Source organism: Nicotiana sylvestris, chromosome 2 (assembly GCF_000393655.2).
Source record: "Nicotiana sylvestris chromosome 2, ASM39365v2, whole genome shotgun sequence".
Classification (NCBI taxonomy): Eukaryota; Viridiplantae; Streptophyta; class Magnoliopsida; order Solanales; family Solanaceae; genus Nicotiana; species Nicotiana sylvestris.
Genome location: NC_091058.1, coordinates 31,892,342 through 31,919,467, shown reverse-complemented (window position 1 = coordinate 31,919,467; position 27,126 = coordinate 31,892,342). Strand labels below are relative to the sequence as shown.

General features: G+C 34.3%; 5 protein-coding genes across 5 annotated transcripts; 3 read left to right on the top strand and 2 right to left on the bottom strand.

Annotated features, from left to right (window-relative positions):
* Positions 1–246: 246 nt before the first annotated feature.
* Positions 247–2,955, top strand: LOC104214901 (uncharacterized). The gene is made up of 5 exons (XM_009764626.2): positions 247–516; positions 1,170–1,223; positions 1,681–1,784; positions 2,341–2,379; positions 2,551–2,955. The coding sequence occupies exons 1-5, from the start codon at positions 441–443 to the stop codon at positions 2,650–2,652; spliced, it is 375 nt and encodes a 124-aa protein (XP_009762928.1). The 5' UTR covers positions 247–440; the 3' UTR covers positions 2,653–2,955.
* A 2,194-nt stretch (positions 2,956–5,149) lies between these two features.
* Positions 5,150–13,796, top strand: LOC104214900 (general transcription and DNA repair factor IIH subunit TFB2). Its single transcript, XM_009764625.2, has 15 exons — positions 5,150–5,400; positions 6,066–6,233; positions 7,076–7,144; positions 9,048–9,141; positions 9,310–9,410; positions 9,542–9,590; positions 9,662–9,721; positions 10,457–10,525; positions 10,706–10,789; positions 10,894–10,977; positions 11,236–11,321; positions 11,657–11,747; positions 12,767–12,847; positions 13,145–13,219; positions 13,322–13,796. The coding sequence occupies exons 1-15, from the start codon at positions 5,288–5,290 to the stop codon at positions 13,457–13,459; spliced, it is 1,362 nt and encodes a 453-aa protein (XP_009762927.1). The 5' UTR covers positions 5,150–5,287; the 3' UTR covers positions 13,460–13,796.
* A 579-nt stretch (positions 13,797–14,375) lies between these two features.
* LOC104214899 (tetraspanin-19-like) lies at positions 14,376–16,166 on the top strand. Its single transcript, XM_009764623.2, has 6 exons — positions 14,376–14,692; positions 15,015–15,114; positions 15,207–15,287; positions 15,423–15,527; positions 15,614–15,810; positions 15,889–16,166. The coding sequence occupies exons 1-5, from the start codon at positions 14,526–14,528 to the stop codon at positions 15,791–15,793; spliced, it is 633 nt and encodes a 210-aa protein (XP_009762925.1). The 5' UTR covers positions 14,376–14,525; the 3' UTR covers positions 15,794–15,810; positions 15,889–16,166.
* A 426-nt stretch (positions 16,167–16,592) lies between these two features.
* Positions 16,593–18,225, bottom strand: LOC104214898 (sphingolipid delta(4)-desaturase DES1-like). The gene is given in 3 exon segments (XM_009764622.2): positions 16,593–17,772; positions 17,775–17,873; positions 17,876–18,225. Coding segments are annotated over 3 exon segments (825 nt in total). The 5' UTR covers positions 18,132–18,225; the 3' UTR covers positions 16,593–17,302.
* A 1,841-nt stretch (positions 18,226–20,066) lies between these two features.
* Positions 20,067–25,486, bottom strand: LOC104214897 (E3 ubiquitin-protein ligase AIRP2-like). Its single transcript, XM_009764621.2, has 5 exons — positions 25,140–25,486; positions 23,758–23,908; positions 23,588–23,654; positions 23,251–23,485; positions 20,067–20,601 (listed from the first exon to the last, which is right to left on the bottom strand). The coding sequence occupies exons 1-5, from the start codon at positions 25,235–25,237 to the stop codon at positions 20,391–20,393; spliced, it is 762 nt and encodes a 253-aa protein (XP_009762923.1). The 5' UTR covers positions 25,238–25,486; the 3' UTR covers positions 20,067–20,390.
* Between the last annotated feature and the right edge of the window lie 1,640 nt (positions 25,487–27,126).

Sequence of the window (27,126 nt, the reverse complement as noted above, 5' to 3'; positions counted from 1 at the left end):
GGGAGAGCTTCTCTCTCTAAACTAACCCGATTATATAGACTTCGAACAAATTAAACATGCAATGGTCGTTATATACATCGTGCTTTCAATAGGGAAGTAGTTATTTTAGTTTGATTTTCATTTTTGATAATTCCTGTCTTCCGTTAACGTAAATGTACATGAAAACAAAGAAAAGTTTCTTCCTTTTGCATGGTGTCCAAAAAGACAAATAACAACATTGGCACACAACAGATCAGTCGCCTAAATTTACGAATCAACAATTATTTCCTCCATCGATATTCCTAGTTATTTTTCTATGTTTTGATTCAGTCCATCCTCTTCCTAAATCACATTCCTCCTCTCTATTTTTCCTTCAAACTTCATCTTCTACATTAAAACTTCCATTAATGTTCCTATCTCCCATTTGATTAGAGAATATATAAAACAAGAAAAAGCTAAAAATGATTCCACAACAATGGACGCCGCCTTGTAACAAACAATGCACCAATAAATTCTCTGCTCTCACCCAAATTCCTTGTAATTTACTCTCTCCCTTTTACAACACCCCCCCCCCCTTCCCAAAAAAAAACATGTTTTATTGTGGTATGATGTATGGAAGACTTTGTTTATGGATGTGGGAATTTTGTTGTTTTATGTAAAGGTCTCATTTTTGTGTTAATGTTTACTATTGGAAATGCCAAGCTAGTTATTCAAGAAAAGAAATGAACAATAACGATTATGAAACTCATGTCTTTCTTGAGCTTATTATAAAATAGTAGTTTTAAATATCTTGTTTAAATCATTGAAATTGATATTTGTATAGGAATAAGATGGGCCAATAGAGCTTAATGAATCTAGAGAATTAATATAGGCGAACTCAACTAGCTTGTGATTCAGATATAATTGTTCGACTGTTGCTTTGCAACGTTCCTGTTGAAACTTGTAAGCCTGAATCACTGTTTCAAAGTTACATAATATTGCTGCATTTGACTAATCCTTGTATAAACACGGAATGCTTTATTCTGCATCGGGCGGCCCTTAGACTGCATTAGGCAGAAGAAACTGCGGCGAAGATCTTCAACATACTAACTCATGGAGTAGTATTTTCCTCCTTTTAGTAGTTTATTTCTTGGAATGCATATTTAGCTTGAAACCACAACTCAAAATTTATGATGTGCAAATTCTTATAGGGAGAGTTTTCTGCAAAAAGGCGTGTGATGCTGATGGTGATACATGGGAGGAATGTAAGTTCCAAGCTTCTATATTATTATGTGTAAATTATTCTCTAACATAGCCAGCTTAAGTGAAGACATGGCCATTTGAACAAGCAATTAAGAATTCATAACTCAAATTTTCCAGAATGTCCATAATATGTTGCTTCCCTTTGTGATCAGTATCGAAGCCAGGAATTTACTCAAGGGTATTCAAACTTGAAAGAAGTGAAAAAATTCTCCGAGAAAGAGTGTTCAATATATGTTATATACCTCTAAAATCAAATATTCTCTGTATACGCAGTGTAATTTTCCGAGGAACATGTAGCTTCGCCCATGTTTGTGATTGAACGAAAAGCATCTCCTCGATCGAGATGTTTATTTGAAGGATAACTAATGGTTATAAGATGTCTTTTGTTGAATTTTGCAACCTCATGTGATGCTTCTCTATTTAATTAAGGTAGAATAGAAAATGAAAAGTTATATGCAGGTTTGGAAGAATGTGAGGAGATGTGCTATAAGGGTCCAGTTCTGAAGGATCAACAATGGAGTGCTTATATTGATCGTGCCCCTGGTTCTGCAACCCAATCTGAGGTTTCTCCAATCTCTTCCTTTTATATTCTCACATTTGTTGTCATTTTTTACACTTCCTGTCAACATTTGTTTTCTCTTCCCTGTCTCTATGGCTTCAATAGAACTTTGTCCCTATAGCAGGAGAGATGATAATGCTGAAAATGTGTCTAACAAACTAATTAACAACATGAATTTGTGGTGACCGATCAACCAAACATCGATCGAGTATATATGGACTTGGAAGCAAGATCCATGCACCATTAGCCAAGATTTTGAACCCTATACTTCTGTTTCAACTTTTAGGTTTGGAGTCATACCTGCTAATGGTAGAATATAGTGACTAAAATCAAATTGTAAAGAAGAATCCCCAAGTGTTTTTACATCTTTACTATGTTGGCAACTATCTGATATATATATATATATATATATATATATATATATATATATATATATATATATATATATATATATATATGTTGGCATTTGGAGTACAATTATCAAGTAAACATATATTTGGCATTTACTGTTTTTTCCTACCTGCACATATATGTCATATATTCTTGCTATATGAATGCAGGATTGCCATCGTGCTTGTGTAGCTGGCTGTGGTTTCAAGGTCAGATTGTCTTATTTAACCCACTTAACAATTGATGGTTCCTTTCTGCACAAAATTTGTCAACAAACATGGGATTAATTAATTAGTAGAATTTTAATTCTTCTAATAGACTGCTTGTCATCTGCATTTCTATGTTTCGTTTTATTTGACTATTTACTGTTTGTTATGCAGTTTGATATCCCTACTGAGAAAGTAAATAAAATCCAATCAAGCAGATCATCCAAGCCTCTTGTAGAAGAGGAGCCAACTGATAAGAACAAGACCACTGCCTGAAGCCAGTTGAACTATATATGGCATATATATCCTGGACATTCACATAAATCATAATGAAGATAATTTTGACATTTTCTACAACAAATTGTGCAATAGGCAAGAATAGCATATATAATAGTATATTCACAGGATTACTACTTCAGTTCAAAGATTTGTTTTAAGGCAGATAACATGGGGTGAAAGTTGGTCTAAAAGCACATGGAGGAAGTTTTTGTACAATTTTTAAACAAACAAGCAATCAAAAGATTGCTATCAATTGAAACAATTAGAAAGATTAATATATATGCTACTTATTTGAAAGTATAGCATTTTACTTGTGCATATAAATATAAGTGTTGATTTTTTTTTTGTTATTTTTTAGAGTTCAAGTTTTGTTTGCTGAGAGTGTATAAATTTTTTATAATGTTAAATTGACCCACAACAATATTTAAGTCTTCGTAGCATATTTAATTTTGGTAATCTAAAAAAAATTAAGTAATAACCTATTATTATCTGTTAAATTTTACTAATAGCGTAGAGATTTTTTTACATTATTAGTGTGTCCGACTTAAATTATATTTTTATACTAATTCCAAACTTGTCCAGAAGAAATTTCACGTAAAGGACCAGTTTCCTCTTAGAAATAGTCCGTCTAACATTCTTCTTTTGGTTTTCTTTTCCATCTTTATTTTGATAGCTTAGAATTTCAAAAATTTCCAAGTGATAAATCCGTTATAAACCATTATAACATGAGAGTGGCTAAGCTTTTATAAGCTAGTCAAACTAGCTTATAAACACTTTTCGGCTTATTTACGTCTTTGGTAAAGTTAAAAGTGTTTATAAGCCAAGTACTTATAAGTCAAAAATAAGCCAAAAGCCATAAGCTGAATTTTTAGCTTATAAGCACTTTAAGTTTGATCAAGATTTTTACTATTTTATCCTTAAAATATTACTCCAACATCAATACAAACTGCCTCAAGTATTCAACCTAAACACCGCCCTCCGCCCTCCCTCGCCTCTTCAAATCTGCAATTCTCATTGACTATTTAAGATAAGCAAATTAACTATTCCTTTGCATATTTATATCTATGTGATTGTGTATTAATCTTTGAACTGTATGTAATAAATGAGGACATATTAAATTTTTGGTGTATTGCTTTCTAAGTGTTGTGGTGACAAAGACAATGTTTGTTTCTCTTCAAATATTGTCCTATTTAGGTTTATTTTTTACTGAGAAGCTTTTGTCAATTTATTAATTATTATAACTTATGATTATATGTTTATCATAAAATAAATTATATTTATCATAAAAATTATCTTATCTAAGCACTATTGTATTTAAAATAAAATGACAAATAAAATATTTTATATTTAAATCTATCCGGAATCTAAAATTTTGAAGAAATTACGCCCTTATAAGTGTAAACAATTCTAAGGTTATTTAAGTCATTTTAACAGAAAAAGAGATTATCAGCACTTTGTTATTAAATACTTCAATAACTTATTATCAATTTCAGCACTTATACCCAAACACGTAGCTGCTTATTTATTAAACCAGTTTCAGCACTTAAAATTGCTTTTCAACATCTAATACTTATCAGCTACTTTAAATCAGCTAATCCAAACGGGCTCATGGTCTTTTGTCTTGATTTTAATAACATGGTTGATTAGATAAGAAAATATAAATGATTTTAGCACGAAAGAGAGCACAACACCTTTAATAAAATATACTTTATGTTTTCTTTGAGCTAAATCTGAAATTCAAAGTTTAACTTACATTTTTTTATTTATTTTATTTTATTTTTATTAAGAGTATCTATAGTGTTTTCGCGCTTTTTCTTCGGCGTGACTCGAACTCAGATCATAACGGTCGTGGGTGGAGGTGATTTTACCAACGGAGTACATTCCAAAGAGTTTCAGCCGTTAAGCATCAAAGTGCTTTTGGGAATTGTTTTTTTTTTTTGGTACCAAATAATTGACTAATAGCATGTTTAATACTCTTAAAGTAGAAAATTACTTTTTTGTTTTGGTTTCCTAACTCTATTTTTCAGCGTTCTAAATGCATTTATTTTCTAATGCACTAATTAGCGACTGTTCTAAAAAAATGCTAACAATTTTTTTTTTGAAAACACTTTTGTACTTTTTTTCTTCAAACCAAACACCATTAGAGATTAGTTTTTTCTATTTTTGCAAACAAAATAAGAAATACATCTGGAGCAATTTTCCAATTTCGCAAAAAATATAAAGAAAAAGCCAATTTTTAGTTGAATATACATTTCAAAATCTTTTCGAAAAATTGTTTTCACATGTTTTTGAAAACAAAAGCTTCTAATTGTCATAGACGTAATTTATGAAGGTAAAAAAAAACAAAATACAAAACGAAATAATTCCACCCTCGATCTCGAAGGCCCAAACTTGAAATCCAAAGCAAACGCTAGAAAGTCCAAGAGCAACTGGCCCAAATCGCAAGAATCAAAGAACTTTTCGATTTTCATCGCTTGAGCTTGCTCGAGTTTACTTCATAATCTGCACTTTTCTTTGTCATGATTCGTATGAATATATTGGCGAAAGTACCATAGAATCATCAGAGTTAAACCCTAGGTTGAGAAACTGAAATTAAAAACCCTAATTTGATCCAAAACAGAGATTGGGAACAATGCCACAAGTGAAGATAGTGGCCAGGAATTTCATGGACATGGTGGCTTCATTGCCTGCAGTGAAGCTCGACATGCTCTACGACAATTCCTTTATCTGTGAAGCCATCCTCAGGTTAGATTTTTTTTTTTTGTTGCATAGCCATTTTTATATGTGCAAACTTCGGTTTCATATTGAGTTAATCCTTAATCTTGCCGTTTTTATTTAATTTTGCAATTAAAATTAGATGTAATCTTCACAATTGTGTTTTCCAATGTTTGATAAGTAATGTGTAAGTTTGGATGCAAAAGAAATTTGTTTTCTCTTTGGGCTTATTATTCTGGAGAAATGAACTTCAAGCTAGTCACAAGTATAATACACACAAGACAAAATATATAATGTTGAACAATTTGAGAAAAATATTACTATTACTTATTATTTAGTTCAGTGGTTCCTTGGGCTATAGCAAGGAGATATTATGGGAACCGACAAGAAGTATGACTGTGGATGCGATTGTCTTTTTGAATCTGATAAAATGTAGTTCTACAAAGAGAATATATATGGAATATGATGAATCTAATGAACAAAATAAGTTCTAGAAAACCTTGTTGATGTGATGTAAATTTGTAAATTAATCATGCTCATGATTACTTGTAGATACTGAAAAAAATGAAAAAAAATATCTTTCTTTTTGGTAGGCAAAAAAGGTACTAGTTTATTCGGAAACAAAAATCTCTTTTGGTTATAGTATTTAGAAATATGCTGTTTTAGGTGTTTATTTTATTCATTTCTTCTGCCAGATCATTACCTCCCTTAGCAAAGAAGTATGTGCTACAATTGTTGTATATAGACATACCAATCTCGGCCAAGTCAATGGAGGAGTCGGTGCTTCCAGATGGATTCTCAAAGCATAAAGTTGCCATTGATAGATTGATACAGCTGAGGGTAATGACGGAAACATTTGACAGGTTATTGAGCAGATCCTTCTCTTTCTTGATAGCTGCTATTTTATTTTCTTGATTAATGCTGTTTATTCCAATTTTAGTAATGAACGTGGTAGTTAGCCTTTGCTGGCAATTGCAATACTTCCTGTCCAGTAGCATAGGGGGGTTGGAACTTATTTACGAATTGATTTTCTTGGAAGTTCTTGAGCATCTGATGGAGAAGGGATCACTATCATGAATATATTTGTAATATGCGTCTCCCAGAGGCTATTGTTATAATGAAATATTTACCTTTTTCTGAAAACAGAAAGTGCTGGAGTGCGCTTAAACCAAGGTGTTTAGGCAGCTTTGTATTCTCAGATTTCTAGTATTTAAAGACATTAATTTCTAAATCCTAACGTACTATATTTCTATTTACCTTTTACTTGCTCTTTATCTTGTTTTCATGTTTTTCTCTAGCACTCTAAATGATGACATGTGAGCTAGTTTAGAACCTTGCTCAAAATAATCATGATCAAAGGGAATATCTTGAAATCCCAATGCTTGCTTAGCTTTATTTTGTTTTCATGTTGCAGTTTTGCTTTTATAAGCATTATAGAAGTTTTAGTTTTTTGTGTCATGCCTCAACTGTTGCAGTAATAGTTTCCTCTTCATAAGTTATAGAATTGTAGGTTATTGAAATTGTGCCGCAATTATTGGGATGATAGTTAACTGGTCAGGGCGGTTTATTATTTCTTTGCTGAAGACACTGTTAATCCCCAAGTTCAAATTCAATTTAATTGGCTCTAGTTTCTTGTCAATTTTCACTTTGTTGTTTTAGTTAGTTTTTGATTGTTGACCGCTGCCATTTTCTTTGATTTTTACAGGAAGAAGGAAGCGATGTATCAATTAAATCCAAAATTTCAATTTAATCTTCAGAAGCATATAGTCCATGGGTAAGCTTCCTTATCTTGTGTATTTTACTTTTCTTTAGGTAGTTAACGATTTAAAAGGGCCTTCTTTGAGACTACTGGTATAAAAAATGAAAGTATATGCACAATTAGATGAATTACTAGCCAGTGGGCAGTGGGCACTTAAATCATGCGGACACCAGACTCCATTCCTATTAATCCCAGTTCCAAGCAGCATGACCAGTTCTAACAAGAATAACATTATGAAATTCTAGGTAAGAAAGATACATGTGGAACAATAAGGAAATAGTTAAACAGAGGAGCACAAGTTGCAATAGCATCTACTACAGTTTTGCTTTCTTCTGTTGGTTATCACAGTGCATTGTCAAAAGTTAAACTCCGGGAGAAAGCTAAAGTCCAAACTTGCTCCATCCAGTAACTAGTTTTTGCGAATTCATCTGTTTGTTAACACATCCCATCAGTTTTTGATACACTTTTGTAGTAGAACAATCTTTATTTGGTTATTCAGTATTTATTTTATTTTTATTTTTTTTGGGGGGGGGGGGGGGAAGAAGGCACTAACTTGTAATGTAGATTTAAGATGTACTCTCTTTCTCTCTCTCTCTCTCTCTCTCTCTCTCTCTCTCTCACACACACACACACACACACAGAGTATATCTCTCGCTCAAAGGATCTCCAGTAGTTGGTCATTATTGGATTAGGGAGTTATGATGAGCTGCTGTCTTTGAATTTACTGCTATGTTTTAAAGTAGGCTGACAGTTTTGTTGGAGCGTATAAGTACCTTCCAGTCATTAGAGCGCAAGACTCTTACTTGTGGTTTTGGGGTTGAGCCAAATGGTGTGTGACCATTATTATTTTCCCTAATTTGTCTTAAAAGATAAATTATTGCGTATTGGAATAAACCCAAATAGAGTTGAATAAATCATTGTTCTTAAAGACTCGTTTAAAGCATGCTGAAGCTCGGAGAAGCCCAGTTATGCTCTTCGCTTAATCGGTGGTTTGGGGTAAGAGTCAAGGTGCTAAGGCATGTGCACCTTCACCAATGGGTTCTGTTTTTAATGGCACAACCGCAAATATATAGCTTTATTGTAGTTTTCCCATTCTTATTGTTTGTGTGTATAGTTACATTTTCTTGCATTACATTTCTATATTTTTATTTTTTTCATTGGTGCTTCTAATACTTTTTATTTGTATACATAGCATCTAATATTTTCTATTCGTATGTGCATAATATTGGCATGCGATGAGTTTAAATGGAGTGACGTGGTCAGCGATGATTCATATAGCCGACCCCAACTTGTTTAGGACTGAGGCGTGATTGTTGTTGGTGCCTGCACTTTAACTGCACTTTTCACTTAAAACTCCAAAGATTTTGGCTCTTTTGGAATTGAGGCATACTGTTCAGCGAAAATGGAAAAAGAAAAAACTATTTTGGTGTTGAGGCATAGTTGTTATTGTTGTTGTTGGAGAAGTATCTTCTCAGTTGTGTATATGTTTGTCTTATTCGTGCTGTGTGACTGGCGTCTTAATCTTGTCATGCTGCAATTCAAAATTCAGCTTCAATTTGCAATTCGACCCTGTTATATTGACCCTTGGTTAAACTAGAAGGTGCTAGACTTGATATAGAGATTTGTTGTGGTAATATTTTCTACTTTGACGGACATGTGTTTTCCAATTTTTGCATTTTTAAGCAAAAAAGGACCAGAAATTTTCTGCTGGAGCGTTGAATCCTTTGCCTTATTATTTACGAGACTTAGTGAATAAGCTCCTGCAAAATTATTCAATATCTTCAAATTTTTAAATTTGTTTTGGAATTTTCTTTCATTTTCCGGAAAAAAAGTGAGTTGATGTTGAAATATTTCTTTCCTATCCTTGATCTGTAAGTTGAAAATTTTGGATGATGACTTGTGAGTTCAATTACTGTAGTGGAGTCTTACCAAGGGAACCAATGCCTTCTAATATCACTGTGAGGCTTCCTAGCTTGGAGGAGTTAGAGGCATATGCTGTTGAACAATGGGAGGTATGAATTGCATTATATTAGTAATTCTTGTATTTTCATCTTGCTGGAGAGTTCAGAATATGTAATAATATGTTGTGAGACGATCTACTTTGCTCTCCATCTTGATCAATCTGCAGCTTGACTATAATTTTGGCAACTCTTTTTATGACTTGCAACTGTGGCAACCAGTGCTTTCTGCTGCATCTTATAAGCTCCAGTGAAGCTGGAAAGACCACAAACATAAGCTCTTCAATGATGAAAGTTTTCCAGCGTGGCCTTTTAAGTCAGAGGTACTTTCAAGTGTAATATTTTTGATAAATTTTGAACACACACATATATGTATAGTGCTGTGTTCACGTATGATTGGATGATTTTTGTAGTAATTGACATAACCTCAATGAGTTCATGCCTTCTTAAGCAGAGATGAGAGGGAACCTCCAAGGTTGACTGAAAGTGGGTTCCAGTTCCTGGTACGAGTCACTAAATTATCTCAGTCAATCAATATCTCATTTGAAGTTCTATTGAGCATCGTGTGTAACAGCTGATGGACACAAATGCACAGCTTTGGTACATCATCAGGGAGTACATAACAAATGCTGAGGTAATAATTCTTGATGTTTTATTCATAGAACTCATTTTACTTCTTTTCTCTCTCTCTCTCTTCTTCTCTCTTGTTAGCTCTTTCATGGAAAACAGCATCATTTTTTGAAACCCAATTACATTTAATAGTTGCTTATACTTCACTTCGTTGACAAGTGTTCTGAGAGACATTGAAGATAAGGAGGTAGGTGGGAAAATTAATTTCAGAGCAGATTATTCTACCTGCCAATTTAGGGAGCTGCTCATTCTTGCTGCCTATTCCGCATATGTAAGCTTCACAAAGCATAGCTAGTCCCAAGCTCAGATAAAGAAAGAGGGTTGCGGGAGGTTGACATCCCACGTAAAAATAGTCAAACTTTGATGAATCATTTGAATACTGAAGAATAATGCGGAATGGATACATTCATACAGGGGGTTCATATAATCTAAACTTGTTTGGGATTGAAACATAGTTGAATTGAGCTCATAGCTTCCACCTCTGAGTTTACTGCTCTTCATCTCATATTTTTATTCACTCTTTCCTTTATCTAATGTTTCCTTTATTTCTTAACTATAAATTAGTCAATGCGACCAATATTCTGGAATGTATTCGCTCTATTATTTAAGATCTTGGTTGGAAAGATACTGTGCCTATGACCATAACGTTGAATAGATGTTGTGTTTTACTCAAATTCTATAAATGACGACTTATGACTTTTACTTAATTATTTACACTGTATTTCTCATAATAATGAAGGAGCGAGGTGTGGATTCAGCAGATCTTATTGCATTTCTGTTGGAGCTAAGCTTTCATGTTACTGGCAAGGTATTACTAGACAGAGCTAGCACATTTTGGACTAATTTTGCCCCAGAACTGTAGTAAATGACACCATCCTTTTAATTATGAATGTATGGATTTTAGTTGGTTCTGGAGCACTAAGTTCTGCTGTTATTTATCCTTTTTTTCTGAGGATGCTTGATTTTTGTATTTTTTTGAATTATATAGGCATACAATACAAACACATTAACTGATATCCAGCGAAGTATAACTAAGGACCTTTCAGATTTGGGACTGGTCAAGCTGCAGCAGGTGAATACTACTAATTGTCCCATCAATGGTCTCTCCAGAATGAATGGAGCTTTTATTTTCCATGATGTTCATGGAATCCTATTTATCTATTTGTTGTTTTTTAGGGAAGGAAAGAGAGTTGGTTTATTCCCACCAAACTTGCCACCAATCTGTCAATTAGCTTAGCAGATACAACATCCAGGAAACAGGTATGATGCACATATAAGCATTCTCTAGAGTGGTTGGGTCAAGCTACATAGCAGTCCATTTTTATTTATTTGTTTTCCATCTTTAGCATTACAATTTTCTTAAAACGGCAAATTCTGAATCAGAAATTTAGAATTTTGTGCTTCCTGTCATCCAGATTTAAGTTCTCGAATTCGTTTTAGTAATGGTGGGATGAGTTCAATGATACCTTACTGGCTGGAAACACATCTATTGATTTCCTTCCTTCCCCCTTTCATCAGGGATTTATCGTTATTGAAACAAACTTCAGGTTGTATGCATATTCAACATCAAAATTACACTGTGAGATCCTACGCCTCTTTGCAAGGTACGCGGTTACTTTCTTCCATTGCATGTGTTTGTTTCTGTCCTTTGGTTGGGAAAAAAAGAACATAAGGGCAATAAGCGCCAACTCTCTTATCTCTTGAAAGTATTAGCATCTGTTGTTTCATTTTGTTGGAATTGGTAAGAATACCATCACGACCTTTATGTGGTGGATTGGTGCTCGTCAAGAAATGCATTACTCTTTTGAATTTTTAAATCTATGTGCTACGCCTAATACTCTTTTTGGCTGTTGAGTGCTGATTTTCTAGCAGTAGATCTCTCTTCTTTCACTTTTGTGTTTGAACTCTCTTGAGTAACAAAATTTAGCTGCAAATACAGGGTGGAGTACCAGCTTCCAAATCTCATTGTCGGTGCTATTACGAAAGAAAGTTTGTATAAAGCTTTTCAAAATGGCATTACTGCTGAGCAGGCAAGTTTCAGCTGCTATTTTGTTTATTGACAAGCATTGTCTTATTTTGGAGTCGACTAATTAAAAAATATCTGAGAAAGTGAACTGTATTTGGAGTGCCATATTTTATATAAAGCAAAAGGTGAAGGAGGTTGATAGTGCGGGACATGTTTGTCAGAGATTCTTATTAATTCTTTATCAGCTGCTATTGCTAAAGAAAAAAAAATCTTGATTAGCTGGTCGATGTTGGTAGTTGTTTAATGGCAGACCTCTGAAGAATGTTTCTCTTATAGTTTTGTGTCTGGTCCCTCAATGTACTTATCTGGTCTAATGTTATTTACATTGGTGCACCTTTCTTAACTAGTACATGCTTGAAAGCATGTGAATTACAGGAAGTATTGTGCTTCTGGTGCTATATTCTTACTGACTTCTGGATTTTTAATTCTGTATAATTGAAAAGGTTAAGTTGGCGTTTGGACATAAGAATTGTAAAATTCCAAAACAAGGTGAAATTTTTTTTCAAGTGAAAACGGTATTGGAAATTTAGAGTTGTATTTTGGCATGAATATAATTTTGGGTTGTTTTTGAAGTTTTGTGAGTGATTTGAGTGAAAATTTTGAAAAACAGCTTTTTGGAGTTTTTCAAATTTTTGAAAATTTCCAAAATGCATCTTCAAGTGAAAATTGGAAATTTTATGAACAAACACTGATTTTGAAAAAAAGTGAATTTTTTTTTAAAAAAGGAAAAAATTTCTTAGGTCCAAACGGGCTCTTAATATGAAAAGTAGAAACCTTTGCTTGTGTTGATCGTAATGTGTATTCAAGTTCCAATTATCCTTATCCATAGCTATCAAATGTATTAGGTTAAATGTCATGTTGACTGGTTTATCCCCTCAAAAAAAAAGGGGAACAATAAGTCACGATGATTTGCCAAATGTTTCAAGTAGAATTATAAGGTATTCTATCTGGACGTGGTTATAATTGAGCAGTTGCAATACAATTTTTTCACTTGAAGTATTTGACTGCTGTGGTGCTTTGCAGATAATTTCTTTCCTTCAGCAGAATGCCCATCCTAGGGTTGCAGAGAGGATACCATCCGTGCCAGAGAATGTTACTGATCAGGTTTCTCTTACTATTTCATAGCGCATTGAAATTGAATGACAGTAAAGCTCTAGTAATAAAAAATACATTTTGGTTATTTGATAGATGATTACTGATTGGACCCCATTTATTATTTAGACTGATTCATTGGTAGAATATATTCTTGAGTAGTATCACATTCCCATCATTGTGGCCAACCAGAAGCTGTTAAACCAATTCAACAGTATATGTCTTCATTGACAAATACTGATGAAAGGATTATTAGGAAAACAAGTTCTTTTCAAGTCAACTAATTCAACTACTACTTTCTCATGCCAGATTAGATTGTGGGAATCAGATCTGAATCGGGTTGAGATGATGCCCGCCCACCTCTACGATGAATTCCCTTCTAGAGTGAGTGCCAAGATAATTGTTATTTGCATTACAAACTTAATTTTGATTGGTTTTAATATTTATGGCTATATGACATGATTGTTTTTGTTTACATAACTGTAGGATGTGTTTGAGGCTGCATGTGATTTTGCCAGGGAATATGGAGGATTACTGTGGGAGGACTCTAAGCAAATGCGCATCATAGTGAAGGCTGATATTTTGACAGAGATGAAGGAAATCCTTCGTCGTCAAAAGCAATAGCTCATTATTTTTTGATGGCCTTCATTTTGTACGGCAAGGAAGATTGATGAGGGGTGTTACTGCTAATATGTTTTAACTGGTTGCCGTGCTGTAGATGAATTTTGCTGCGGGTGTATCTTTTTATTGCGCTTCAGCTGCCTTCTTTCTTATTAAAAATTTGGGGTTTAAACATTATTGAAGAAAAGTGCTGTCGAATGATTGTTGGTCAACCTAGATTAGAAATATCTTTGATCAAAGGAAAACAAAAATGCTACATGATATTACAGATAATCTTTCCCTTGTATATGCTCTTTAATGTTGGCAGTGAAATGTTTCCAGTGACAAATATATTAGCTTTTGGATAGAGTTATAGATATAAATAACAATACTACGACTTCATGATGCTATTATTTCTTCTAAGCATCAGATGCTTAGATATTCTAGACTCTGTCAGTGGTTCCATCGTAGCGGTAGTTATGAAGTAAAACCCAATTCTACCAATTAATATTCTTTTTTCTTCTTCTTTGGTAGCGAGAGGAGGAAATTTCTTAAGAGAATTCACACAGCTAAATAAAGAAAAAGAAAGGAAAGGTAACCTAAAAGAACCTTTTCAATCTGTCAGACAAAACATATCAGTGGCTTGGGCTACGATGAAGGCATTCTGTATCTTTTCCATTTATATCATCACATCATATTTCACGGCCTGAGCTAACTAATTGCAGTCGCCAAACACTATATCTACTTAGAATCATTTGGCAATAACATAATTATCGAAATAGACAGTTGTTATCTGTCCACATATTTGGCAACCAATTTTCAGGTTATACAAAAAAAGCAAGCAACTGATAATTGAGTAGGTCCCTCAACAAAAGTACAAAGAATAAGCTCTTTCTTGGAAATTTCCTTCCTATCTACCTGGGAAATTCTTGCATATCCTAATTTCTTACAAATCAAGACTCCAAACAGTTATAAATGTAACAAATATGCTCTGTCATGCATTCCTCAAAGTTATCATTTCAAACTTAAGAGCTAGTGCTCTTCTAATTTCCCAGTCAAGAGAGTGAAGAGTTACTCCTTAAAGTACAAGATGGTAAGACCTATGAAAGTTTGCCTGCAATGGTCCCTCAAGTTCACAAATTTAACTATAGGATGTCTGGGTACTACAATGCTTTTTTATGGTATATGGATGATTAGAGTTTGGCAGCGTGATGCTGCGGACTCACATTCATCCCCTGATTACGATCATTTCCCATGGTGAGTTCTCAACTTAGTGGTATTACTTTCACAACCTAGTTTGTTCTGAAATTCTCACAAGGAAATTCAAAGGAATGTAAAAATGTCACACCTGAGATTCAAACCTGCGACCTAAACTAATTTTTGAACCACCTTTGCCTCTACACCGCTAGATACTTCACTTATATCAAGGGGATTCAACTATTTGCACAGTATATCTTTCGGTGAAAAGGATTAAATTGAACTCCCTTTAGACCATGTAGCTCTGCCCCTAATTTTAACTCCTTGCCAATAATACAGTCTTGGCATAAAAGAAATGCTAATACTGCTGAAATCATGACAGGTACATCCATGCATTTCTTGGTATTGGCACTGCTTTGTGTGCTATCACTTGCCTTGGCCATGTTGCTGCACACTCTGCCAACTACTATTGCCTCTCTTCTGTATCCTTCTTCTTTATAGTTCTCATATATGCTTGTAGGAAAGAAGCTGCATAGGAAGAGATCAAAAGAACGGACCTTAACAATAATTATAGTATATGTTCATCATATTTGTGCTGCTTCTATCAGAGGGTGTAATGGCAGCTGATGTTTTGTTGAATGATGAGTGGGAGAAGGTATGCATCTAAGAAATCTTTATCATGTTGTTATTCAAGTTAGCTTTCTGTATTCTATTGACCAAGGCATCGACAAAAGAACCTCGTTGCTTCTCTCCAATGTTCTGATTATGTTTTTTTTTTTTACCTAATCAGGATTTACCAGAAGATCCATCAGGAAGGTTTGATGAGTTCAAGGAGTTTGTGATATCGAATAAGGATTTCTTCCGATGGATTGCCCTGTTTAGTGTTCTAGCACAGGTAAGAAAAGACCCCTTGAAGAAATTTCAGTATTTTTTGCGTCCGTTATGTTATGTGGTTCTTGATCAAAATTTTTTGATAAGCAGGGGTGTTCTATGCTATTTGCTATAATGCTAAGAATTATTGGGAAAGTTAAGGAGTATAGTAATGAGAATGAAGGTGAATATTCAGAAACATGGTCTCCACTTCTGCGCCCACCAGAACTGCCACCAGCTACAGTGTATCCACCATATGTTATTGGTGAACCAGTCTACAAGAGTGTTTGAGTTTTGGAAGAGAAAAGGTTAGATCCATACTAAAAATGGAAACTCTTGAAACTTTTTTTAGCATTTAAGTTATTGAAGTTTTCCAGTTTTTGCAGAAGCTGAAGTGAATGAAGCTTTCCTTTATGGGAGGAAGGTTGCTGAGGCAACACTTAGTAGCACAACTCAAATATTGAACTTGAAATTTGGAGATTGGGACTAAGATATAACCTGCCTAGGCAGTTTAGCTAGGAATATTGGTTATGCTATGTAGCTTCTCCAATTTCTTAAGAATGAATTTTATAGAAATAGATAAGACCACAATGTATATTTAATAGTACCATTTTGATGTTTTCAGTATCACAATGAATTATCACAATGAATTATATTTGTCGGATACGCTATTGCCAATACAAATATTTGAATATTTGTTTTCATTCTCTATAAATTATAAATATTGAATATTGAACAAAGAGAAAGGAAACAAAGAAAATGAAAGAGCTAACCATCTCCACTGATAGATTAATATGAACTACTAAAATAATGGGGGAAACGCGAGGTAGAAATAAATTGTTAATCCTTGATGTCAAAGAAAGTTTTCTTCTAGTTCCACTTCTTGCTCTTCTAATTCAAAAAGACTTGTTGGAATATTTTATAAACTTTTTTATTTGTCATCAAATGAATGACATCTTTCAGTGATAACTCTCGCTATCTCAGGATGATATTGAAAAATCTCATTGCTTTTACTCAAACAAGCTTTGGTATTTGCACAAATGTGGGGTTTAACATCCCTTGTACTTGAAATCTATAACGGTAAGGGGTCGTCTGGCCATTTCAGAAATAAAATTTGCTAACATCTTATTAACTTTTGATGTAATATTTTTCGGTAGAACTCAGGGTCTACCGGAAACAGTCTCTCTACCTCTCTAACGTAGGGGTAAGGTCGTCTGTGTACACATTATCCTCCCCAGATCCCACTTGTGAGATTCCACTGGGTATGTTGTTGTTGTAATAGTTTCAAGAAGAGGTTAGCTTAAATACACCGGCAGTGTAAATCTTTACACTATTAAGTCAGTCAAAGATATCTACAGGTAAAACTCCATAAAAATAGGAATCTGTATTCTTGAAAATGAAGTAGGTTACTTGCTACAAGCCTACAACAAGTAAAGGTGACAGGATGTGTAAAAATTCTCTAAACTATCAGCGTATAGTCCTATCTTTTGCAACTTTATTCATATATTTGGTAAATAGGAGGCAATATTATACGCTAAAATATAAATTTTACTTTCCTTTAAGTTTACAAAGAATTCTGAAGGACCAAAAATGGCTACAGGGAGAACTCCAAATGATGTTACAGAAATGATCAAAGATGGAGCTGGACATTGATACATGAATGGAACCTATGACATCTGACACCAAATTGCTATAAGAGTATTACAAAAGGTGAATCAAAGAATAGACAAGATCTTAGGAAATATCCCTTGCAAAGACTGGAAAGAAAGGAAAAGGAAAAGATTACCAGCAGAGCACCATCTATTCAGCTTTCTCATTTGTCTTTGTAGACAACTTCCTCTTCATCCTGCTAAAAGGCCCTACAGCACGATCCATTACATACATGTAGATGACCTGGCTCCAAGAATTGTACGCCATCAAGTTGTCATAGTATTCTGGTGCGATCTCCTTCACCTTGTAGAGCTTGCTTCCAGGAATCCTCGGGAAATCATGGTGCTCGTTGTGGTATCCGACACTCCACATCATAAGATTAAGGGGACCATAATTGGAGTACGTCTCCTGGTCAGACTTGAAGACATAATGCTCGGAAATGAAGTGACCAGCCATCGGGTGCATCCCTTCCCCAACAAAAGTAGACAGGATCAGGTATGCAAAGGATTTCTTGCCCCAAAAGTAAACCATGGCTCCATGAAGGCATAGCTGGATAATCAGATTGATGAACTCCCACATACCGGGTGGTTTAGGTTTGACAAAGAGAGGTCTGAGAGCTAAAAGAAGAGCTGGAGGACAACCCATATAGATTTTGTGACGACGTTTTTGACAGCATGCGCTTCAGCAAGGCTCGGAATGTCCATGTCAAATCCATCTACATTTGGTAGAGATGATGCTCAAGGTGATACTTTTGGAGGGTAACAGACATGGGAACGCCAATGGGAAGGTTGGCAAAAATGCCAAGCCATCGGTTATAGACTGGAGTGGAGAAATCGAGGTTGTGACTGAGTTCATGAATGGCGAGCAAGAGATTGTGGTTGAGGAAAGAACCAAAAAAGTAGGCAACTATCAATATTTTCAGCCAACTTGCATCGTGGAGGAAGGTGGCAGTCCAAAGCTGACCAAAACAACCCCTCATATCTTCATTGCAAAAAGTTCATACAGTGATTAAAAGATTAACTCGATATGTTGATAATAAACTAGTTGGAAAAATCATATGATCATGAAGATTTCATAGCTGCTCTCATGCATAGTTAATCACTACAACGGAAGAAACTCAGATTCTTGTTAATACTGCTGTCCAAATAGAATTTTGCACAGTTTAATTACTGTAGCTATTTGATAAGAAGAGATTCCCCCTAAAATTTTGAGCTCCATCAAACACTTCAACAATTTCAATCACTTGTTATTGGGTCTATTTGAAATTGACCTGCAGCGCCTACAGGTTTTTCTGTGACTGATTCCTCCAAGACTCATCAAACAAATATCCATTAATTTCTGTAACATTATATGTTCGTTGTTTACAAAGGAAACATTGGGACTGCTTTGCTTTGCTTAAATAAGAGGAGAAGATAATAAAAGTATGGTCAACGGGAGGTTTACTCTTGTCTCTATCAGTTAAGCTGTCGCTCAACTACAATAAAACATATGTCATCGGAGAACCTTATGTATATATCAGGAATTTGCACTTTGTAAAAGGGGCTCTTGTCGCACCATTGTAATAAAGACATTACATGTTCAACAGGCAGATCAAATCTCAACTGCAAATAGGCACATACCATATTTACTATTTTCTGATTTAATATTATTGTCAATCTCTATATCCCCTGTCAAACTATTTTCAAACTGAATACATGGGAAGTCTAGCCTGCTTATACATAAAGGGTCAATTCCTTCACCATCAGTTGCATCTAGCAAAAACAAACAACTCCTAACCAACTAATCCATTCATAAAACTATGATAATAACTCCACAAAACTAAGGGAACGGAAATTAGAAAAAACTATCCAATTTTGACTTAATCATGAATCCTGCTGGATTTTCACAAATTAGAACTCCAAATAAGGGCATAAGTACAAGATACGTAATCTAAGAAAGGCAACTTCATTGTTCATTTTCAGGAAAAAGGGGGACAAAATGAAAAGAGAACAATAATGAATTACCTTTACAGAAAAGTTTATAGCTTGAGAATACCGCCCATTATATTCAAGATGCAGATAGTTGCGAATAAAAGGTAAAAGGACTCCAAAAATATTCCTAGTACTAAACTGTCAATACCTAAAAATACTGCATGTAACCTCGAATATAATGCTTAATTCAAGAAAACAGCTCAAACCCACAATCTTAATTCTTAACATGCAAGAAAATCTTGAAAACGCAATGTGAAACACAAACATGGATACAAAAGAAGCTCCATTGAATAAAATCCCAAACTCATTCTATTTTTCATGCACGTGGCCTGTCTTTCACTAGGATTTCCACTTTAAAGGGAAAAATTAATCTCAGTTTCAATATTTACATTTTAACTGTGTCGATTTATCATAATAGATAAAATTAAAGTAGGAATAAGTATTAATTAATTAGAGATAAATGCTATAAAATAAACATTACTAATGTGTTTATTGAATTGGCATATAAACATCAAAAGTGAAAAAGTTTTTGATGCATTGATACACTAAGTTATGTTATTATTATCAAATGATAAATACATATTACTCCTACAATATATATATTAATCATCCACTGATTAAACGATAAACAATGTATTTAAAGACATGCTATGCAATTTATTAAATTGGTGTAAGCATGAGGTGTGTGTAAGATTTTCTTGGTCTGTGTTTTTATTTTCAACGAAATATATAATTCGACCTTCATAGTTAGACAAATGGTCAATAAATTCTTTGTACCGAAGAAACAATGTGTGAAGTTTGGTTCTCGAATGGGGACGTAAAAAAACAAAAGATACCTTTGCAAACTTTTTCTACAGTATTTGAAACACCAAAATATTTTCAAATTTTCTGAACCATCTCTTGTCCTTGGGTTAAACGTAACAGCTATATCCTTCAAAATGCTTGCAAGAAAAGGAAATGTTATAAATTGGCAATTAAATACATCCTATATCATATATTTCGAATGCAACCACAACAAATGCTGAAGATTAGAAACAAACAACAAAAGGGTACTGTGCTTCCAAGAAGTAAACTGGAACCTGTACAAGAATGTACAAATTAGGAGATGCAATTAAAAAGCTCCTTTTTTTCAGGCTAATCTAACTTAGCTTCAACCCCTGCACCACACCGATGCGGTCGGGTTCTACTAATTCAGAAAGTGGAAAGTAGTCCACCTGCATTTCTAAATCTAGTGCAACCAATTTCTTGGTCTTTAGGGCATTGCTCCTCTACCTTATATGAGTGTCATAGTGGTCAAATACGTTATCCGGCACGATCAAGGGTAACTTCTCTATATACATGAATAGCCTTCTAAGGTTCTCCCTTGTTATCGTTGTCATGTCCACGACGTCTTTGTTATCCATGTATACCCACAGGTCCCCGGAGTTTACCCTTTTAAGGCTATCACGGCAGAAGGGGCATGACTGTGACCTTGAACGCCTGCAATGTGTTGTATTAGATCATTCTTAGCATACATCATATGTATGTAATTCGACAAGCAATAAGATAAAATGCTGAATGTACTTTTTTTGTAGAGAAATAAAGTACAAATTCCTAGTTGAAGCAAGTGCAGCAGCGACCAACACTAAAAAATATGTGAACACCAGCAAGAGCTGCTATTCTCCCTAAAAGAGCCCCTTTAACAGAAAAATGGCAGCAAGTTTCGTATGCAATAAGAACTTGATTATTTGCAATACAATTTACAAATTGCTACAGATTAGAATCGATTTAGCATACTCAGACCACAAAACTATGCCACAGTGCTTTCCCCTTTCGCCCCTCTTAGTAATTTCCCATTAGGTTGTAAGACACAATTCTGCAAATTTGGTGCCAGTATATGGCACTCCTCCTGTTTCATTTCACGTGAATGTATTAGACCGGACACGAAGTTTAAGAAGATAGAAAGACTTCTAAAACTTGTGATCTTAAACTGCGCCTGTAAAATCATGTCAGTAAGGGTATAATGGAAGTTCAAAATTGAATTGTTTCTAATATAGAAAGGTTTTCAAAAAGACTAAAAAGGAAAGAGTGCCACATAAAATAGAACGGAGGATATAATGATTTTCCTAGATAAATAAGAATATTCAAAGCCACCCAGCCGATTGAAATGCAAACTCCACTTAAAAGGAAAATATCGGATGGGAAAATCCCATTGAGAAGGAAATTACTATCTTAAGCCTAAGAGGTGAGCACGTAGAATAGATCACCAAGGTTGAGAAGGAAGCTCTCGAATAAAAGGATCATTTTAAATGGGAGAAGGATCAAGAAAGGATTTCCATTCTATATTTGTACTAAAACCAGGAAGGGAAAAACTTTCCTCCACTCCTGAACCAATAGTTGGGGGGGGGGGGACATGGTTTCAGAAATACGGAGAGAAAACAAGATATAGCAGAACCGTATTTACTCCACTCCGAGGTAATTGAATGACAGAGCAACTTATATCCAGCAGAAACTTTATGCCTCCTCTAGTACTTTAGAGGACCAGGGAAAACTGTTATCTCGCTTTCCCTAAGAAACAGTTCCCCATGGAAAGACACCAATCTAAGACTCTAGAGACATCTTTACAAATTATCATTACAATTCAGAACGTTCATTAAGTGGGAAGAAGCATATTTACAAGGACTAGGAAACAAGTTCCAGGAGCAGCGCGAGTATGTGTGTGTGTGTGTGTGTGTGTGTGTGCGCGCACTTGTAAATTAGCCCCTTGGAATCTGCAGAATCGCAGCATATCTAGGTCACTGCAGGATTTCGACATTGTACAAGAAAAATTCATCAGCAAGCAAACGAACTTAGATCCAAATACAAAGGCAAAAGAATAGGTCCATTCCTTAGCAAGGGCCACCGAAAATATATTCAGTTAGAACCTCAGTTTATGAGGTTTGCCTCTTTTCATTTAAATTCATCAATAATTCATTTGGTCCTATTATTAGGTAACATTCTCCCTGTCACCCAGGGTGTGGGGTCGTAAAATAGCTCGGAACAGTATGTCCAAAATAAGACACAAACTCAGTATTGCAGTGATCCACCTTCTCAGACAATGCAGAGTTACCGGTTAGCAGGAAAAATCATAAACACTCTGACTGCAACATTGGAACATACCGAGGAAACAAGATGTTTCCATGATGACCTCTAGTTTGATGCAGAGCTCAAAGCTAACAATACTCTCACTCAATAAACTGAATAACAGTAAAAATTTAGGATAGAGCACTTTTTAACACAGGCATCACTTGATTAAAAACGATAACAGTAAAAGAGCAATGTATAAGCACACAAAGCAGACCAGCCTAATCTTAAGGCTATATCACTTCAAGTAGTCCTCTTTTACTATGTTCATGCCCAACTATGCCGTTACGCACAGAGGGAAAACTGCCACCATGCCTGAAGCATATAAATTTTTAAATTGCCACAGTAATTTCATTGCTAGTGGATTTTTTAGTTTTTTATTAAGTTCATTGTTAGTTACTGATATTACAAAACATTTGATTATGACAAATTACCAAATGCCACAAATACAAAAGGAAGGGGAGATACAGATGCACAAAATTACCCAAGCATTGTCATCTCTATAATATATTTCAAACACTAAGGTACAAAAAATCAGCTTGAATAAGGAAACTTTCATATCCTAAAATTCTGTGGCTACCAAGCAAACAAAAAATAAATACTGACCTAACCCTAACAACCTAGACCTAGCTATTAAATTGTACCTGCCTTGGCTGTCGAGAGCCCTAGACTACCAAAAAGCGGGAATATCCACAGGACTTCTACACCAAGAAGCACTTGGTGGCTGTTATATAAGCATTTATACATACATAAGAAGGGGGATAAAATGAGTACACCTGAAATAGTTTTACTCCTATGCAGAGATCCTTAAATTTCTTATGATTATCTAGTTTCTCCAGCAGTGACAATCCTTTCCTTTTCCTGAAGGAATTTTCTTAACTTTAACTGCGGGGGTGGAGTAGGATGGGAGAGTTAATGTTCTTAGAAGTAGCATAAAATTTACCAGACGCTCCATACTCGAGAACTGACTATCAAATCTATTGTTTAAACTTAACAGGAAGTTTCTATCTTACACATGGAACATACCATTCATGATAGCATTTCAAGCACAGGGCGTGATTGCATTTGGGAAGGACAATTTTGCTGTTCATTTCCATGCAGATTCCACATTCGTCTTCCTTTTCAATGTCCGAGTCAGAAGACTGTCTGTAATCCTCATCATCTCTTCTCCTGTATCTCTCCGAGCAAACTGCTTTTTGCTTTTTGTCTTCTGAATCCGTAACACCTCTTTCAAGTTGAAGTAAGGAGGGATAAATAACAGCTGCACAAGATTAATGATTATTCGAAACCATTATCCAGCACAGCTAATTTATCTTAAGAGTTTACGTGATTGTATCAAATGAAGGAAAATGTAGAAACTCACCATAGAATTCCCTAATGCTTGCTTTCCTTTCATGAGTTGACATGGTTGTGGTGCCATCAACATAAACCTAGAGCAAGGAACAAGAGAGTGATCCAATGCCACGGTTATTGCACACAATAAACAGTTTGATATAGAGGGGTTTAGCAATGCATGAACAGGAAAATGCAGACCTTGTAAATTAGAATTCTCAATAATCCAAGGGCACCAGCAAGGTGGCAATCAGTCCACTGCACTAAGAAAAGGAAGAGGTGCGCAGCTGGACTGTAGGACATTCGCATCTGTAGGCAAGCTCCATCGTACTCTCTGGAAAAGTCAGATGCTCTGCACCCCAAATTCCAACAATCAGACTCTAAATGACAAAACATAGAAGGACCAAATAAACACTGAATTACCTGGTCCAGACAAACATGTTCACCATACAGAACAAAGGAAAGTCATCAAACCAACCTAACCGATTTAAAAAACCCCTAAATAAAGGAAAGGGTGGGAGAAAAAGAAAACGGAAAACTTGAAATGAGGAAAAATACAGAATGCGACAATTTACTTCCTTCTGCTATTGTTTAGCTATGTAACCACATTGCAACAATTTAATTTTCAACGAAAGAAACAACTTCACACGAATGGATTTAACTTATTAAACTCCTTACGCTATCACCATATTTTAACATATTGTATTTGGTAACCTGCCGTATTACGGTTAACTATATTACTCTTTTACATGACATGATAGTATAGAAATTTTTACATTGTCAGTTGTATAAAACCAATTAATTAAACTCTACCCAAATATGCAACTCCAGGCCCCATAACCCCACCCCCATCCCCACCGCACCTAAAAAAAACCCAGCAGAATTCCCTTGGAGCAGGTATCATAATGGATAAAGTTAAGATGAAGGTAGGCCTTGGAATCATAAACAAAGGCTACATAATCATAATAATGTAATAGTGTTTAGCGGCTTTTACAAACTAAGCATCAGATTAGCATTAAAAATGATACCTTTATCTCTATTTGAAGCAATCAAAGAAGTGAACTCCAAACAAACACTGATAACAACCATAGTATCAAATGCGCTACACTTCTAAACACAGTTAAACAAAAAAAGGAAAAGCAAAAGGGTAAACACGTGTCATCACTGCCACAACATCTTAGCAAATCTAACCCCAGAACGAAAGAACATATAGGAAGAAAGGGGAAAAAATCAAATAATGTCAGAAATAAAAATCAAAAAGCAGAAAAATCAGAGAGAATGAAGCTTCAAATTTTTAAACAAGAAACAAAAACCCATATCAGAAAATTTTCGTTCTGAACAAAATATGACAGCAAACAAATCAAAAACAGAAAAAAACACTTGAGAACCGAAATATCAAAAGAAAAGGGAAAAATAAAAGTAGACTTGAAAATGGTGTGGAACCATAAAAATCCTATAGTGCACAAAAGGGTTTTATGGATATGCAGTAAATTATAGAAAACAACAACAAAAATGGATAAACAGAGCAAAAAAAGAAGAATGAAAAAAAGATGGTTTTTTTAAAAAAAGGAAGCAGGACTTACAGAGTATTAGCATGCTGAATATCAGCTTCAAGAACTTTGAGAGAATCCTTAAACGACCTTCGCATTGGCCCTCCTATTCCTATTCCTCCCCTATTCATAATCCCAAAAAAGAATAAACTGAATTATTATTATTATTATTATTATTATTATTATAATACTAGCAACCAAACAGCCTTTATCATCACTACTAATCCACTGCTCTAAAACCCCTTTTTCTTAATTCTCTCAGTTGAAAGAGATTCTTCGGATATTGATTTTTCCCAAATTGTGATGACTCTGATACAGAATCCTGGGCTCTTCTATTCTCTTCTAAACTTCTTCTTAACTATTACTGTGCAGCGGAAGAAAGAGAAAAATTGGAGGAGGAGTTGTTATTAAAGGAAACGTGGACTTACGCTGCTGACACCCGATGAGGATTGAAAAGTAAATATCTGAAGGGCAAATTTGGAATTTTAAGTAAAGATAATGGACCACTAGCACTGACTTCATTGTGAACTCAGCGCAACTTAAATTACTACTCCTTTGACCACTTTTACTTGCGCAATTGTTTTCTTTGCAATCCCTTAATAAATATTACCTTCGTTCGTTCCGATTTACGTGAATCGGTTTGAATGAGTACGAAATTTAAATTTTTTTTTGAATTTATAATCCTAAACAAGTTAAAATAGGGTCTAAAATATTTGTGTGGTTATAAAATCCTCTTATTAATGATCAAATTGAAAATTTAAGCTAATTTATTTCTAAATTTAAAAAGGAATCATTCTTTTTGGAACATGTCAAAAAAGAAATAGGTTCATGTAAACTGGAACGGATGGAATAATAAATAAAGTGTATAATCTACCATAATACTCATATTAAATAATATATTTGAAAAATGACTTGCATGGAGTAATTAATATTAAAGGATAAAATAAAATAAAAAAATTATTTTTTCTTGATATGTGAAAAGTAAGAAGTAAAATTGAAAATTTAATTTTTAAAATACTTGATAATTAAAAGTGAACGGAGGGACACCCTTTTACCCTTTTAATCTGTCCATGAACTGTGTCACCGAATGAGACAATATGTAACTGAAATTTGAAACAAAACGTATTTAAAGTTGAGAATGGAAAAGAATATTTGAAAGTTATATTGTTTTTTTTTTAAAGTGAACTTTTAAATTTGAAGTACTTCTCAAATTAGATTTTAAATTTTAAATTGAAATTAGAGATAATATATCAGATTGTATTACAAACTTATTTGATATTCTACAACTTATTAGAAACTACTTTATGCAACTTTTAAGCAATGTAAATTTTTTTCAAGTGTCAGAAATTAAAGTAGCATAAAATTAGACTTGATGAACCAAAATAATATAGAAAATAAACAAGAAATAAAATTACATATAGTGCATACATGCATGTAGTTCAATTTCTACATACTTTATTTTCCAACTCTTTATTTCATCTTGTATACTTTTATATGATATTTTAAGCAAACAATAATTTTGTAGAGTTTCTTTAATCTGAAAGTCGATTTTGAAATCCTAATATCACCATTTGAAGACAAACAACTATTTCTATAGTAGAATAATTTTCAATCATTCTTTTGATATTTACTTTGGTGAGAAGTCAAATTAATATTCTTACTCCATATCTAATTTTAAAAAAATTGTCGTATATTAATATTCTTACTTCGTAAAGATAATGTACTAAACAACACTGACATGATTGTAAACAGGTTTTTCAGTCAGTGAGATGTGACACTCTTCTATTTTTTCTCTCTTTGTTCTCTTCCCTTTTTATTCTCTTTTCTTTTTCTTTCTATTTTCCGTTTTTTTCTTTTGTTTTTGTTTGGTTAGTTTTGTTTTTGTCTGCCACTTTACCCTCAACTTTCGGTTGCTTTCCCTCCACGCACCGATGACCATGACCCCACATCCTTCTTTACTTTTACCCTTTTTATTCCTGTTATTTACCACTCTTGCCCCCCCCCCCCCCCCCTCTTCCCT

Coding starts and splice junctions, on each gene's coding strand:
- LOC104214901 (XM_009764626.2), top strand. CDS start 441: ATGATTCCACAACAATGGACGCCGCCTTGTAACAAACAATGCACCAAT. Junction 1,224..1,680: donor TGGTGATACATGGGAGGAAT/GTAAGTTCCAAG, acceptor AGTTATATGCAG/GTTTGGAAGAATGTGAGGAG. Junction 1,785..2,340: donor GTTCTGCAACCCAATCTGAG/GTTTCTCCAATC, acceptor ATATGAATGCAG/GATTGCCATCGTGCTTGTGT.
- LOC104214900 (XM_009764625.2), top strand. CDS start 5,288: ATGCCACAAGTGAAGATAGTGGCCAGGAATTTCATGGACATGGTGGCT. Junction 9,591..9,661: donor AAAGTGGGTTCCAGTTCCTG/GTACGAGTCACT, acceptor CGTGTGTAACAG/CTGATGGACACAAATGCACA. Junction 11,322..11,656: donor ATCCTACGCCTCTTTGCAAG/GTACGCGGTTAC, acceptor CTGCAAATACAG/GGTGGAGTACCAGCTTCCAA.
- LOC104214899 (XM_009764623.2), top strand. CDS start 14,526: ATGGTAAGACCTATGAAAGTTTGCCTGCAATGGTCCCTCAAGTTCACA. Junction 14,693..15,014: donor GATTACGATCATTTCCCATG/GTGAGTTCTCAA, acceptor AAATCATGACAG/GTACATCCATGCATTTCTTG. Junction 15,115..15,206: donor ACTACTATTGCCTCTCTTCT/GTATCCTTCTTC, acceptor CAATAATTATAG/TATATGTTCATCATATTTGT.
- LOC104214897 (XM_009764621.2), bottom strand. CDS start 25,237: ATGAATAGGGGAGGAATAGGAATAGGAGGGCCAATGCGAAGGTCGTTT. Junction 23,655..23,757: donor TGAGAATTCTAATTTACAAG/GTCTGCATTTTC, acceptor TCCTTGCTCTAG/GTTTATGTTGATGGCACCAC. Junction 20,602..23,250: donor TTGAAATGCTATCATGAATG/GTATGTTCCATG, acceptor AACACATTGCAG/GCGTTCAAGGTCACAGTCAT.